At 39.8% G+C, this 15,371-nt stretch overlaps 1 protein-coding gene and 1 long non-coding RNA gene across 3 annotated transcripts in view; both read right to left on the reverse strand.

The window, feature by feature from the left end:
• The window catches only part of LOC144699875 (uncharacterized), a 425,222-nt gene that overhangs the window by 331,854 nt on the left and 77,997 nt on the right, over positions 1-15,371 (reverse strand). The gene's annotated exons all lie outside the window — the stretch shown is intronic.
• On the reverse strand, positions 3,182-15,357 carry cenpx (centromere protein X). 2 transcript variants are annotated; one of them, XM_078571206.1, is made up of 6 exons: positions 15,264-15,356; positions 14,933-15,184; positions 11,165-11,216; positions 10,426-10,479; positions 6,926-7,014; positions 3,182-3,473 (listed from the first exon to the last, which is right to left on the reverse strand). In XM_078571206.1, exons 2-6 carry the CDS (start codon positions 14,969-14,971, stop codon positions 3,459-3,461), a joined length of 249 nt encoding a protein of 82 aa, XP_078427332.1. In that variant the 5' UTR covers positions 14,972-15,184; positions 15,264-15,356; the 3' UTR covers positions 3,182-3,458. The 2 variants fall into 2 exon arrangements, with proteins under 2 accessions (XP_078427332.1, XP_078427331.1); XM_078571205.1 differs by having other exon boundaries at positions 14,933-15,357.

Raw genomic sequence — 15,371 nt, forward strand, 5'->3', positions numbered from 1 at the left:
AAAACAATGGATGGAAATACATTTAAAAATAATGGAAATAGGTGGGAAAAGAAAAATCTATATAAATTACTGGAAAAAACAAAAAGGGGAAAAAACGGAAAGGGGGTGGGGATGGAGGAGAGAGTTCACGATCTAAAATTGTTGAACTCAATATTCAGTCCGGAAGGCTGTAAAGTGCCTAGTCGGAAGATGAGGTGCTGTTCCTCCAGTTACATGTTCAGTTACATATTGGTATAAAACCATTTCGTGTATATTGTTGAACAAGCAGATTATTTTTTGGATGCTACATAACTGAAGTAAGGTTTTCCAGCATGATTGTTACCTTCGCAAGTTCCTTAAGTCTTCGATTGTTCTAAATTGGGTTTGGGTTAATTGGGGTGTCCCTGCCAAGAAAGACTGTGCTCAATAATAGAACAGAAACTCTTACTTGAGTGAATTTCTTCACATTCTAGCTTGCTTTACAGACTCTTGGACATGGTGGAGCATTTACATTAGACACCTACAACAGATTGTTGAATAAATCGGTGTACGTGAGCTTGTTTTGACCTCATCAGAAAAATTGCAATGCTGAAATGAAGACTCTTACTAACATTTATGTTTTCCGTCGGTTCCCCTCTCTAGAGCAAGATCCAGTATGCCAAAGTAGTGCATTTCAGGACCAGCGGCCACAACAGAAGCCTTAGTCTTATGAAAAACACAGCCTTAGTTATCACCAAGTCCACATAATACTATATAAATGCGAGTTAGTCCATTCCATCATCTGACTTGATCATTTCCATTAAACGAAGCCTGGGTTGCAGCAGTCGATATAAGTGGCTTCAATACCCCAAGATTAGGTTGAAGAAAAGCAGATGGGAATTCTGATTTTACAGCAATAACTGGTGACCCCTGCATAAAACTGTGTACACATGAACTTATGAGAATAGATATCAGGTTTGGCAGATATACTTGAGGGTTATAAAGCTTGCTGCTACTCACTGTAATCTTACATGTGAATGTCCACTTGGGTATGATACTAGTGCTGTGGCACCTGTAGAACATTTCCCCATGGCCAATCACACCTTTAAAAAAGGTGCAAGTAAGGAGAAAAGTAAAAAGTCAGAGCTGTTGCTGGACAATAAGTTTTGAGGCGATCTGCTGATTACTATCAGGAATACAGATGCATATTTATTTGTATAGATTGATCAAGTGTCTTTTCCCCATTCTAAAGAAATCCCCTATCCAATCTTAATTTTCTCTAAAAACACTATTGACCTCCAAAACTGCACATGAAATCAGAATTCCCGGTTTAGGAAAAGTAGGGTAAAATACAACTAAAATCTATACTTGGTTGGTTAGCTACCCAAACAAGTGTAAAAATAATTGCACATCTGTTAGGATGTTGGATTTACTGTTGAATAAATATATGAGCACAAATCTACATGATCCACTTTAAAATAATGAAGATTTAAAATATTACCATAGAGCATCCACAGCAGAAAGTAATGTGACATGACATGCACTCAAAACAATTTTCTGTGGGTGTTTTGTGGTTTAACAATGGTATAAATGTCATCGGTGATGGTAACAGTGTATTTGCTCAGGGAACATTTGGTATTTACAACATGTATTTTCTTGTGTGTTAAGATTAAGGGGAGTTAGCTTAAGTTTTAAAGTTCAGGATATCTTGGATGCAGTATAATGAATTAAACTAAATTCACAATGGGGGATGGCATGGGGGTCATAGCTGTAAGCATTAAAAATATATACTTTTATTGTAAAAGTTATGATGGCAGTTGATTTAGTGTCCTGTTAATTGTGTTGAGGCAAGAATAGTAAGATGTGAGGTATCAAGGTTATAGATGATCCTAGCTAGGATCTAGCCCATATTGAAGCTGCCTTTAGTTGGAGCATTAGACCACATGATTAAATGCTTGAAAAGACAGTGTGAAATCAGTTGAGTTAACTGTTTTTTGATCAGGTTCTTTCTAATTTTCTGCCAGAAACAGGAATCTCGGGCCAATCTAAATCTTATTCCAAACACCCTTCAGAGAGGAGGCAAGAGCCCAACTGCTACAGGACTACATGGAGGTGGACTGAGTCTCCAGCTGTGATAAGAATGTTATTAAAATATAAAACTGGAATACAGCAGGCACTGGAGATCTGAATAAAAACAAAGTGGTGGAAAAACTCAGCAGGTCTGGCATCATCTGTGAAGAGAGAAACAGAGTTAAAGTGGAGTCCAAAATGACTCATCTTCATAACTGGAACTCATTAAAATATCATTGTAATGCTAACCAGACAATACAAGCTATTGCACCTGTAGGTCCCTGCTACTGAGGTATCCTGTTCCCAGCCTGTGCAGGATTGCCACCCAAGCGAATTCAGGGCTGAAGACAAAAATACTCCATACCAAACCCCTAACAGGAAGGCTTGCAATATAAAAGAATTGGTGGGAATAGTCACTGTATTTATTAATCCTAACTGAGCATGGTAGCACTTTGTATATCTGCAAAATAATGAAAAACTCAATTTTACAGCATTGATGTAACTTACCATAAAAGATGTGATAATGCACACACTTTTAACTTCTCCTGTATCAAAATAGAGGGGTGTGCAATTGTGGAATGAACCTTTTGTGTGGTGCCCAAAGCAAGATAAGTACCAAACAACGTAAAGATTATTATGTGATCAGTTTCAAATACAGCTCTCTTTCCCACTTAATGAGCAAGAACTGTTCCCAGGATGCAGTGATTCACTCTGAGCAGAACCATTTGAAAAGAGTCTTGAACCAAGAATTTATCTTCTAGAAGTTCCTTTTACTCTTAAATAGAAACACCAAAAAGTAGAGATAAGTGCAACAGCCTGAAATCAGAATTAACTTCTGGTTTTAATTTATTTGTACAAAAATGTACTGTTACAAAAAGCGCACAGCCAAAAATACTGATATCAGAATCATTTACTGTCTCTTCGCTTCAGCATTATTGGTTTCCTGGACTATAAACCTTGAACCTTCATCCTGATTTCTCAGTAATCAGACCACTGAATGTTTAATTAAGTACAATTATAAATTGGTTGAATCTGGACTTCAAAACCTTTCCCAAACCGCTGGTGTCTTAAAAAAATAAAACAGATCCACTTGGAGCCCAAAGTTCGAAAGCCCACAGTTAAGGGCATGAATCTACATTCTGTCCCAGTATGGTACAATGCATCACTCAGGTTTTATTTTGACTCAACGCAAAATTTTGGATTCAACAATAATCAGTTCGGAATGGTAATGAACAAAGAAACAACAGCTTGTATAAAGTAGACAATGTATCATTTAAATTGCGAATAAGTAAAGCCTTTTGCAGTCCCATCACTTCTATTACAGATAACTGGTTTCTTCAATAAATGGGTGTCATAAACGAAGCAAGCAAACGTTCCCCGACTGGTTAAATGTTATAGATCAGCACCACCTAGTGGAAAAAGTCCAAATCCTAGAAATCCAAAAGCTGCAAGAACAAGAAAAGTAGTTTAAAAACAATCAAACCAGGTTGTAGCTTCACAAACTTTAGACATCAAAAAGGAAATGTAACTATTTTCATTTTAACAAGGGTGGAAATAAATCAGCACTCTGCAAGCTGTCAGCCAAATGGAGGGCTGACATCGTCTTTCAAGCTCACTACTATAGGCTGGTGCTCAGGGAATTTTTCTGGTGCCTGCTTCAGTCTGTTTATTATATCAGTGCTATTTAAAATTGCCAGCAGATTTCTTGTGGTAAAATCAGATGATATACTCTAAAGCTTGGATCAAAGAGCAACGGTAGACATTCACCCCATTGCTTGTGCAGTTCTCTTCCCTAAACCAATCCTGCTGACCCACATTCTCTCTCTCTCCCTATGGTTCTGAACCTACCAGAGTTTCAAATTTTATTCATTTTTCCTCATCCCACCTATCCCCACTGGCAAAACATTTCAATACCTCAAAGACCATCTGCGTAAACGGATTTCCTAACCTCCTGAGGCTTGGTAACTTTAACTGGATGACCCGAGTTCCTGAAGGTAGTTTTTTCATAATCAGTCAAACCCTTCATGAAGTATATCTTGTAGAAATAGTTCCAGTATCTAGTGTGTCACATCTAACCAGTTTTTCATCCTGGTGAATATAGGTCCTGAGTACAGTAAAATCTTTATACAGCATGCACGGGGATTGCCGGTTAATCAAAAATGTTGGCTAACTTAGAATTCCATTTACCAATGGAGTACATTGTACCATGAACTAACATGTAAGTATTCTGGAAGTATAGAACAATATTCTTTTTACTTCTAAATCTTCAACAGTTCACTAAAACATAAATTAAAGTATAAAATAATACAGTATACAGATATGGGTTCTGGATAACTTCGTAATTGCTTCTGGTTGGTAAAGTGACGATACGTATCTGGGGAACATTAAATTCCGGCTAGTAGAGAATTCGGTTAGGGGAGTACCGGATAACACAAAGTTTACTGTTCCATGGTTTTATTGCCATTTCTAATGAGGTGCTCAAATTTGTTCCGTCCTAATTCCTGCATTTATAAATAATACATTACTATAGCATTCTACCATCATTAATCTTGACAACCTGTACTGATGGGGGTTGAAGAGGGAGGAACTTCATGGCCGAACCCATATTACCATTCCTCTCTAAACACGTACACTTGCAGCAGAAGTTGGCAGATAACAATCAGTAGGAACTCTGGCTGATTTTCTCCTACTTATGCGAGATGCACGGGTTTATTTGGAACAACCTCACTGGGAATACACAGTGCTGCTCAAGGATCAAATCTGCCATCTACTGGATGTGTAAAGCTCAGTTCGTCAGGCTCATGGGAGCCAGGGGAATACAAAAGCTAAACAAATGGCTGTAATATTTGTCTTTATCCTTTTCCAGTGAGATTTTAAAAGAGTTTAGTTTCAAGAAAAGGATTAGTGTAATGCCAGGATTCATAGAACTGAAATAAGACAGGAGGCCTTACATATTTACTAGCTTTTCAATGGGACTATACTAATCCAATTTCCCTGTATCCTTTCATTGTCCTATTCAAATAGTTAGTCAATTCGCTTCACTGATGCACAGTCTTTGCCATATTAGCCATTAGTGTAGCATCATGTTGTAATAATCTTCTTGGAAAAATCCCAACTTCTACTTTAATTTTTTCCTTACAATCACAGTCTGTCTTCTTATTATTGATTCATTAATGAATACGATCTTAAACTTCTTGACTTTCTCACAACAGGCAATAATTTGAAGGGCGTCTTTTGCTCTTCTCTTAGGCTTAAATTTTCTTCCTGTCCCCCCTCCCCTCAAATGGGCAGAAATCTTTCTTCATAGCTGTAATTGCTCATTATCGTTAGAAATATAGAAAAACTTATGGCACAGGAGGCCATTCAGTTCATCATCTGTGTGTGTAAATCATTCTAGTGCTTTTCTCCTGTAGTTGATTTACTTCCTAAAATGGAATGCACAGAACCACAAACACTACCCCCCCACCCCCAATTGTATTCAAACCCAAATGCTCTAACTTCATTATTTTATTTTATTAAAAGTCTCCCTACTTAAAACCTAGATTCATGCGCCTTTTAAAAATAAATATTCTACCATCCATCCAATTTTACAGAACTAAGTATCTACACTCCTACATCTATATGTTCCTCTAATCTTAAGAATCTTGCTGTTTAAGGTACATCTCCTTTCACTATTACATCTATCACCATCATTCCAACAATAGTTCACATTTCCACACGCTGTCATTTATTCTCCCATTAAGCAGTTGAAGCCTCCCAAATTACTTTTGAATGTCCTCTTAAGTTGGCATCAGCATACTATTCATTGTCGGGCATTTCCAATCATTTATCAAAACACGGATTACCGGGATAAAACATGACCCATATTTTCCCAGCAGCCTGGGAAAAAAAAAAGTACTTTACTCCTACGTTGCACCCTGAGCACCTCTTGACACATGTAGCTACATTAACTTTATCATGTACCTTCATTGTGGTATCTCCTCAAATATCGGAAAATCCACATTCCCTTCCATCTATACAGCCCGATTGCCTCAAAGTCCTGCCTATTATAAACCCATGATATCCTGAATGTTCACAAGAATCACCTCAACTTAGAGATTGATCATTACAAAATACTCAGTATCCAACTGGAATAAATCTGCACTTCCAATTGATGGAACATTCAAGAAACTGAATAGTGGGAATTTGTTACACAGGGAAGATTCTGACTTGGCATCAGCGGCATGAACAGGCTGCTGGTTTGAATGCTTAAAAATGGAAAAAAATAGAAACATGTCTTAAGAATTAATCTGTCATGGTCTATTTAGTGTTAAGTCATGTGGCAAAATAGTACTGCAAATGACGGTATAACAGCAGAGCAGTACCTGAATCCTAGTCACGTGTGTGTTTATTTGTTGCATGCAAGCAGTAATTCATGTTGGTAATTATGTATAAAACATGGTTGTATAAAGGAGCTATGAGAAACTACACCCAAATTAAAATAGACCGATACTAGAGTCGTTTGATTGGTTTCTCTTGCAAGTCGGTATCTGTACCTTTTCTCTCACTTTCCCATTTCTATAGAATAAGAAACCTATCCTTCTTATACTTCAAAGGAAAACACGCTTGCTGTGTGCAGAACCGATTTTGCTCGATCTATATAAAAAAATTGCCATCATTTCTAATTCTACATACTTAATTGATAGACATGGTGCAGACTGTGTAGATCTTCCCATTCCACAATTGTAACCCTATACACAAACTGCTCAACAAATAAAAATAGTAGACTGGACAAGCTGATATGACAAGATAATTTTCTTGGAAAGGAACTGCCCATTACACATAAGTTTTGATTTTAATTGAGCTTTTCTTTAAATGTTTCCCCTGCCCAGAAACTTCAGTAACTGTTGTTACATACCAGCTGGGGCAAAACCTTCTCAAAATGGTCAATATCTCCTATCTTAGAGTCTTCATTGGATGCCTGTCTGGCTGTTCGTGCTGCTGCCTCTGAATGTAACACAATTATGGAAACAGGTTTCATATTAAAATAAGTGTGTAGCAAAGACATCATCCAACATAACAGGTTTTAGAACTTGTATGCAGCACAGAATGCTTCCAGGAAACTCCTACTCTGCTGTTGGGTGAGATTTCCAATTAATAATAACTTATGAGGAGCCCCAAGCTGTGGGCTGCAACAGCAAACTTCCACCATCAACAGTTGGCATATATAGAACATCTTTACTGTAGAAAAACATCCTAAGACACTTCACAGGAGCATAAATCAGACAAATATTGACAAAGTCAAAAGGCAATATGGCAGGTGACTCATGGTTTGTTGAAGGACGTAGGTATTAAAACTAACAGTTTAGAGATGGGCAATAAATGCTGATCTTGTCAATAATGACCATATCCCATAAATGAATAAAAAAGGTTTTAGGAAAAAGAAATTGCAGACCTCGAGGTCTAACTGGATGAAAACACGACCAGCAAAGGAAGTAGAGAATGAACAAGAGGCCAGCATTGGAAGACCACAGTTCTCAAAAGGTTACAGGGCAGGAGGCTGCAGAGATACCATTAAGAGATTTTAACATTGGGATAAGAATTTTAAGAGGGGTTGGTGGACCAGCAGGTTAGCATGAGCGCAGAGGTGATGAGTCAAGAGGATATGCTGCACATTAAAATACAGTCAGCAGTTTTAGATGAGCTTAGGTTTATGGAGGACAGAAGGAACATTGGAAAATTCAAACTTTGAGGCAACAAAAGCATGGATAAGTATTTCAACAGCACAAGTGGAGGCAGGAACAGAGGCCAGTGATATTACAGAGATCGAGATAACAGTCATGAGGTATAGGGTCAAAACTCAGCTCAAGGAGAATGTTGAGGCTGTCCAATTCAACCTGAAACAATGGCCTGGATTTCACAGCCCACAGCAAAGGCAAGGATGCTTGCCACCGATCTTGAAAAAGCTTCACAGAGGTCTAATAATCTCTGTCTTACCATGCAATTGATTGCAGTGTAGTTTACTCAGGATTCCCACTGTTGAGTTACAGTGATGTCATCAAGCTGTCCAAGCAGCCAGTTACAGAATTTTCACAGACAACCAACCCAGAAATGAAAAGCACTAATAGTCAATCTACTTTAAAAAAATTTTACAGAGAGTGAAATAATGTTTGGCACATAGGGTTATGGTAGAAGCTGAAATATCATGAACAAACAAAATCTAGTAATTAATCATAACGGAGAGATTTACCAACATTCCACATCTTTTTCAGAGCCAGATCAGTTGTTCAGCAGTGGGTATTATTAGATCGCCTTTAAAAGCCCAGTTTCAACTAACTGAACATCGGCGCAACTTTCTATGGGGTTTCTAACAGTGATTTTTAAAGATGTATTCATTCACGAGATGTGGGTATTGCTGACTAGGCTAGCATTTGTTGCCCATCCCTAATTGCCCTTGAGAAGGCGGTGGTGAGCCACCTTCTTGAACCACTGCAGTCCATATGTTGTAGGAACACCCAGTGCTGTTAGGAAGGAAGTTCCACGTTTTTTGACCCAGCGACAGTGAAGGAATGGTGATATATTTCCAAGTCAGGATGGTGTGTGGCTTGGAGGGGAACGTGCAGGTGGTGGTGTTCCCATGCATCAGCTGCCCTTGTCCTCCTGGGTGATAGGGGTCACAGGTTTGGAAGGTGCTGTCTAAGGAGCCTGGGTGAATTCCTGCAGTGCATCTTGAAGACGGTACACACTGCTGCTACTGTCCGTCGGTGGTGGAGGAAATGAATGTTTAAGGTGGTGGATGGGGTGCCACTAAAGCAGTCTGCTTTGTTCAGGATAGTGACAAGCTTCTTGAGTGTTGTTGGAGTTGCACTCATCCAGGCAAGTGGAGAGCATTCCACCACACTCCTGACTTATGCCTTGGAGACGGTGTGCCTCGGAGATGGTGTACACAGGCTTCGGGAGTCAGGAGGTGAGTTACCCTCTGCAGAATTCCCAGCCTCTGACCTCCTGTTGTAGCTATAGTATTTATATGGCTGGTCCAGTTCAGTTTGTGGTCAGTGGTTACTCCCAGGATGGTGAAAGAAAAAGGAGGTTCTCACCAGATCAATTGCTTTTATTGATTGCTGGCTCTGAGGAGGTGGTGGGAGAGGTCTACAGCACAACCTGTTGTGAGATGCGAACGACAGGCTATAACTTCAAGTTCCTGCGGTTATGTGTATTTATGCTAAATCCTGAAGTTACGGTCAGATTCAGGATAATACCGAATGCTGACAGATCGCAGTCAAAAGCCCTGCACATTCCAGGCCATTGGCTAAGGAATGGAATTTGTACAGAGGCTAAAGACTATGGCTTTGATTTTCCCAATGTTTAATTGGAGCAATTTTCAGTTCTTCCAGGATTGGTTATCTGAACAGTGAGGTAGTGAAGGAGTTGAGAAGTGGGTGAGGTAGACAACACCTGGGTGTTGTCAATCTGTGTGGGGAAATCGGTGTCACACAGTGTGTCTTCAGTTGATGTTATCATTTTTCAGAGAAGATATCCCATCAGGTGAAGGTTGAATTTAAGCAAGAGGACCCAGAAGTGATTGATATTTATCTAAAGGTATATTAGAATTCGATACTTGCACGAATTGCGGTACAGTGCATCTAAATTCCACTTAAAGTGAAAGGAGGCTACAAAAGCCAGACAAACTGAGTAGCAATAAGTTCAGATTTTTAGTCTGGATCAGCTGAAACCAGTTTAAAATTAAATTAATTTGGAGGTTAGAAGTTTTGTTTCATGCACTCCTGTAATTCAAGTGCAATTTTAAAAATGAAAAAAAATTGTGCAAATTTCTATCCTTACTGCATACTGAACAGTGAATAATTTAGATGAAGTGCAACCTCTTCCCTCCCCTGTTTAATTGGCTAAACATTTCTCCTGCAGTTGGTTTCAAATCTAACATGTTAATTTTTCTCGGTTTCTTTGTATTTTATTACCCTGTACCATATTTTAATTGATACTATATAGTTTTAGAATGTTCCCATCAGTTGGGCTGAATGGTCTGTTTGTGCTGTGCATACTAAGTAATCCCATCCTAATGTATCGGACACAAAGTCCAGTACATTCGATAATTCCAATGTAATGCATTACATACAAAGTCCACCATGGGTAAGAGATGTGGCTACGTCTACAAATCAAAGAACAACACTGTCACTCCTGGTGATAAACCAAACAAGACGCGTGTCATTTGGGGTAAAGGTGACCCGTGCTCATGGAAACAGTGGCACGGTGCATGCCAAGTTCAGCAGTAATCTGCCCGCTAAGGCTATTGGGCGCAGGATTCGTGTGATGCTGTAACCATCAAGAATTTAAAGCGCTGCTGCACAGAAATTGACAATAGTAAAATGATCTAAAAAAAAACTCATCTTACACACTTACCTATGACAAATATTTTAAGCATTTCACACATAATGATGACAGCATCACTGTTGACTGCAAGTAAACAGAAAATACAAGATTAAGAGCTTGATCAAGTTTCTTTTTAAAGCCTATTGATTATGAACCAGTAAATAAAGCAGTTACAAAGCACATTGCTATTTGTTATCCATAGACTGAATGATTTCCAGAGAGCACAGTCTACTTGGACAGTAACAATTGTTTATTCACATTCTGACATTGGAATTCCAGGAACAGTTACTTATAACAGATGGGCCACAAGGTGAAACGTCATCCATAGGTTCACACTGCCTATTCTGTCCAACCCTGTTTTCTGTTCAAAACTTTCTCTGCTGTTATACAGCTATGGGTTGTTTCAATCAGCTCTCATCCAATGACATAGCTTTTGTGGAATTTATTTTTCCACTTGTACCTGCTCTCAGTAGGACTTTTGTACATTCTGGAAGTGAATTGTAAACTTGTCCTAGTATTCACAATGGGAGGGGAGTGAAGTGACAGAGATTCCATCACTCATTTTTCTAGCACGTCAGCTCAGATTACACACAAACATCCTGAGCTTTATCTTCTCCCTACAATGCCACGCGACATTGCATTGGTAGACTTTAGCATCTTACCATTTGACGTGAGTCATCCTTTTACTGAACCTGTTTGTTTAACAAGCGGAAAATTTTAACTTTTAGTTGGCCATCCTACTTAGACACATTCAAAACAGACTCCTTACCTTTGGTTTTCTGATCCTTAAAATAGAAGTAGAGTAGTTTACTGACCAACTCCTGGAACAAAACAAAATACCGTGCTGAGCAGTGCCATTAGGAGTTTCTGTCAAGTGACTAAACAAAAACTACACGATTCAGTGTTTACCCAGATCAATTTTTTTATTAAAAAGTGTGAAATTCTCTACAAGGTTTTCTTTCATTGGAAATTCCATACATCCTGCTCAGTGGGATTCCAACTTGGAGTTGTCTTCCAGGAATGACTGAACTGAAGGACTGCTTTATAATGGAAATAGTCTAGTCTGACTGGAACACTTTGATCATGTTCAAACAAGCAACTAAAAGCTGTTAACTCTAGGTAATGACCAATCAGCCCGATAAACCAATCAGCCTGTTGTATGGCGGGTAGCCTATCAAACAAAGTGAACCAACTATATCTCCTGGTGGAAATGCGTTGCTCTTATGAACTACAGTGACTAATGTGCAAAAATTACCCTGGTACATTAGTAACACCTTAAGCAGCCCATTCAGTACTACACAACATAGCTTATTGGAAGAAGTAATGCAAAAAAACTTCAAAAATGCTGCAAACTCACCCTAAAGGGGAAATTGAATCTACCGAGTTGTCATGCAATTCAAATTCTGATAAAAGATGTCATCAAGATTGTTCAAGATTGCTGGGCTGCAGGGATATTTTAGTTTGAACATATAATGGAAAGAAAGTTGAAGCCTCTACCATCACCATCCATAGCTCCAGTCTACAACATGCATGCAAAAGTGTATTTTGCCACAGCAACTCTGTCTCCTTGGGGGGCTTGGTGGGCTCAATTGGCTGGACACCCAGTGTGGATCAGATTGGTGCCAACAGCACAGGGTTTGATTCCCATTCTGGCTACAGTGGGTTCCAGACCTGCCTTCTTGCCCTACCCATGGTGGAGGCCATGGGTCGGACCTGCCTTTGGGCAGAGAACTGAACAAGAGTTTCTTGGTTGAAGCAAGATTGTTCAGTGAAGTGAGCGTGGTCACCGGACAGAGAGAAAGCACAGTGCAAAAGTTGAGAATTTGGTGCAAGTGGGAATTCAGTGTGGCGGGGCGGGTGGCTGTGGAAGGAGGTGTTGCTTTTGCCTCCAATACTTGTTGTGGTGTGTATTCCAGGTAGATATGTGATTTTATTTACTGATAACTTCAACTATATCAAGTAATTATCTAAAAGTCTAGAAACTAAAAGCTAAGTTGATTAAATACATGGACCAATTAATTAAATAAAACAAGTTATCTGGACAAGTTGATCCAGGCGGCAATCACACACCAGAGGTTAGGAAGTGGTATAGGTCTGGTTAGCAGTCAGCAACAGGAAAGTGTAACTGAGAGTCAGGCAGGCAAGGGGACACCTGGAAGAGGTCTTTGCCTTTATCCAACAGGTACAAGGTTCTTGCTGCTCATGTGTCTGATGACAACGTCTGCAGGTAAACTCTCTATGGCACCGTGGGTACAGGGGAATGAAAAAGAATGTGGTTGTGGACACTATAGTCAGGGCAACAGATACTGTCCCCTGTAGTGCCCTGCTGGAATACATAGCTAGAGCTGTAGACACAGCTTTAAATTAACAAAACTAGGTGGGGAAGAGGGTTCAAGTGAGAGGAAATTTATAATCTTAGAGAAAAGCCAAGGCCACAGAGCAGCGTCATATTTTGGGTAATGATAAGCGGGACTGTGACAGGAAGGGATGAAAAGCTTAACATTAATAGTGCATCAGTGAGTAAGCCAAAACAGGAAATAATGGTAAAAAGGTAAAATCAAAGGCGCTTTGTCTAAATGAACAAAGCATTCATAACAAGATAGACAGATTAATGGCATAAACAGAGATAAATGGAGGTTGGATCTAAGTCGCATTACCGAGTGGTTTCATGGGTACCAAGGGTGGAAACATGGAATTTTCCCAATACAACCTTCTTATTTGTACAAACCCGAGCAGAATCTCAGATGAGAAACAGGTGCTCTGCCATGCACTAACTCCACAATATGAAATATTACACAGGGAGGGGCTCTGCTGGGTCTGCCCATGTTCCCCAGTCTTTAATTTGCACACTGACAATCAAAGTACAACTAAGCAGCATCTATTAGTTCCAAGTTATGTACACTGACTGACAACCAGCTCTGCCTCTTCAGCCCCTCTAAACATTCCCACTGTTGTCAGATTGCTTGCCTGAGATCCGATTGTTGGTAAGCCAAAAATTCCAAAAGTTGAAAACGGGAGTCAATTGTTTCAGCCTCCCACAAAGTCTATTCCTTGGCCACCAATTCTTTTTCTGGTCCCTGATTACTTTCTCAGGTAGAGTCAATTAGTTTCCCAGCACAGGGTCCCTGAACTGACCTTCCAACTCTATAAATCCTCTCCACCACAAAGACTGCCCACTGACACCTTCATTGTCCAACTCCGCTTCTGCTTCAGCTACTTCCCTCCTCTATAGCTGAGGGGTTTTTTCTGAAAACAAAAGAATGCTATCAGAATTTATCTGAGATAGATAGATTTTTAATCAGTAAGGGAATCGAGGGTTATGGGGGAAAGGCAGGAAAGTGTTGAGAATTATGAGGTCAGCCATGATCTCACTGAATGACAGAGCAGAATCAATGGTCCAAATGGCCTACTTCTGCTCCTACACCTTATGGTCTATGAATTTTCTCCAGTATATGTATTGTGGACCTTCTAATGTTCTCACCAACACATGGAAGAAACTCATGGACTTGGTTGTTGCAAAAATTAGAAACAAGGTATACTATTTAAATGGAGAGAGATTGTAGAACTTGGTGGTGTCCCGGTGCATAAATCACAAAAATGTTAGTATGCAGGTATAGCAAGTGATTAGGAAGACAAATGGAATGTTGGTGTTTATTGCAAGGGAAATGGAATATAAAAGTAAGGAAGTTTTACTGCAGCTGTACAGGGCATTGATGAGATCACATCTGGAATACTGTGTACAGTTTTGGCTTCCTTATTTCAAAAAAAAGATGTAATGGCATTAGCAGTTCAGAGAAGGTTCACTCAACTCATTCCTGGGATGAGGGGCTTATCTTATGTGGAAAGATTGAACAGGTTGGGCCTATACCCATTGGAGTTTAGAAGAATGAGATTATCTTATTTGAAACATATAAGATCCTGAGGGATTTGATAGGATAGATACCAGGAGAATGGTTCCACCTGTGGGGGAGACTAGAACCAGTTGATGCAGTTTAAGAATAAGAGATTGGAGAATTTTTTTCTCTCAAAGTCTCTTTAGTCTGTGGAATTCTCTTCCCCAGAAAGCAGCAGAGTCTGGGTCATTGAATTTATTCAAGGCAGAGTTAGACAGATTTTTGACAGACAAGGGAGTCAAGGGTTATGGTATGGGAGGGGAGGGGAGGGGACAGATGGCAAAGTGGACTTCAGAAGATTAGCCATGATCTTATTGAATTTTGGAGAAGGCTCAAAGGGCTGAATGCCTACTCCAGCTTCTAAGTCCTATGTTCTTATATGCTCTAGCCCCCACTGAAGTGTTGGCCACAAATGTTTATTCAGTATCACTGCACAAGATAAAAGGATCTGAAAAGTAAATCTGTGGGCAGATAGATTAGATAACAAAAAAAACTACGCATGCTGGCAATTTGAAATAAATAGAAACGGCTCAATCAAAGCATTGGAACCATATTTATTTGGAACTAGGGGCCTATTAAGCACTTTAATTCGCAAGAAAACAATATATCCAAGCACTTAAAAGATACTGGCACAATAAACTTACTTTCTTAAACTTAGCGCGCTCTCCTTCCTCCATCCTCATTCACAAATCCGCCCGCCCTCAGTCACCGGCCTTTTCCCGCCTCTGCTCGCTCTTTATTGGTCTGTTTTATTTATGACGTTGACGCGGTACCATCGCCCCCCTGCTTTGATTGGTCGGTTCCGCCGTCAGTTATAAGTCAGAGCCTCGTCTTTGACGAGAAGGACTAACGGTGGGCGGTGCGGGGGGCCACGGTCACAAGGAGAGGTTGTGGGTCTGTGAACAGAATTAGATATCATCACTGAACATTCTCACACACTTATTTTGTTTTTTTTGTGCGCGTGTGGTGACATACTTGAGACCGGACACCGAAATCCGTCACACAGCTCCCCTCCTTCACTCCTCGCTGACGCTCAGCTGCTCACCGGGCTCGAGCTCCAGCCTTTCTCAGCGACGTCATTTC

Source organism: Cetorhinus maximus, chromosome 24 (genome assembly GCF_964194155.1).
Source record: "Cetorhinus maximus chromosome 24, sCetMax3.hap1.1, whole genome shotgun sequence".
NCBI lineage: Eukaryota > Metazoa > Chordata > Chondrichthyes > Lamniformes > Cetorhinidae > Cetorhinus > Cetorhinus maximus.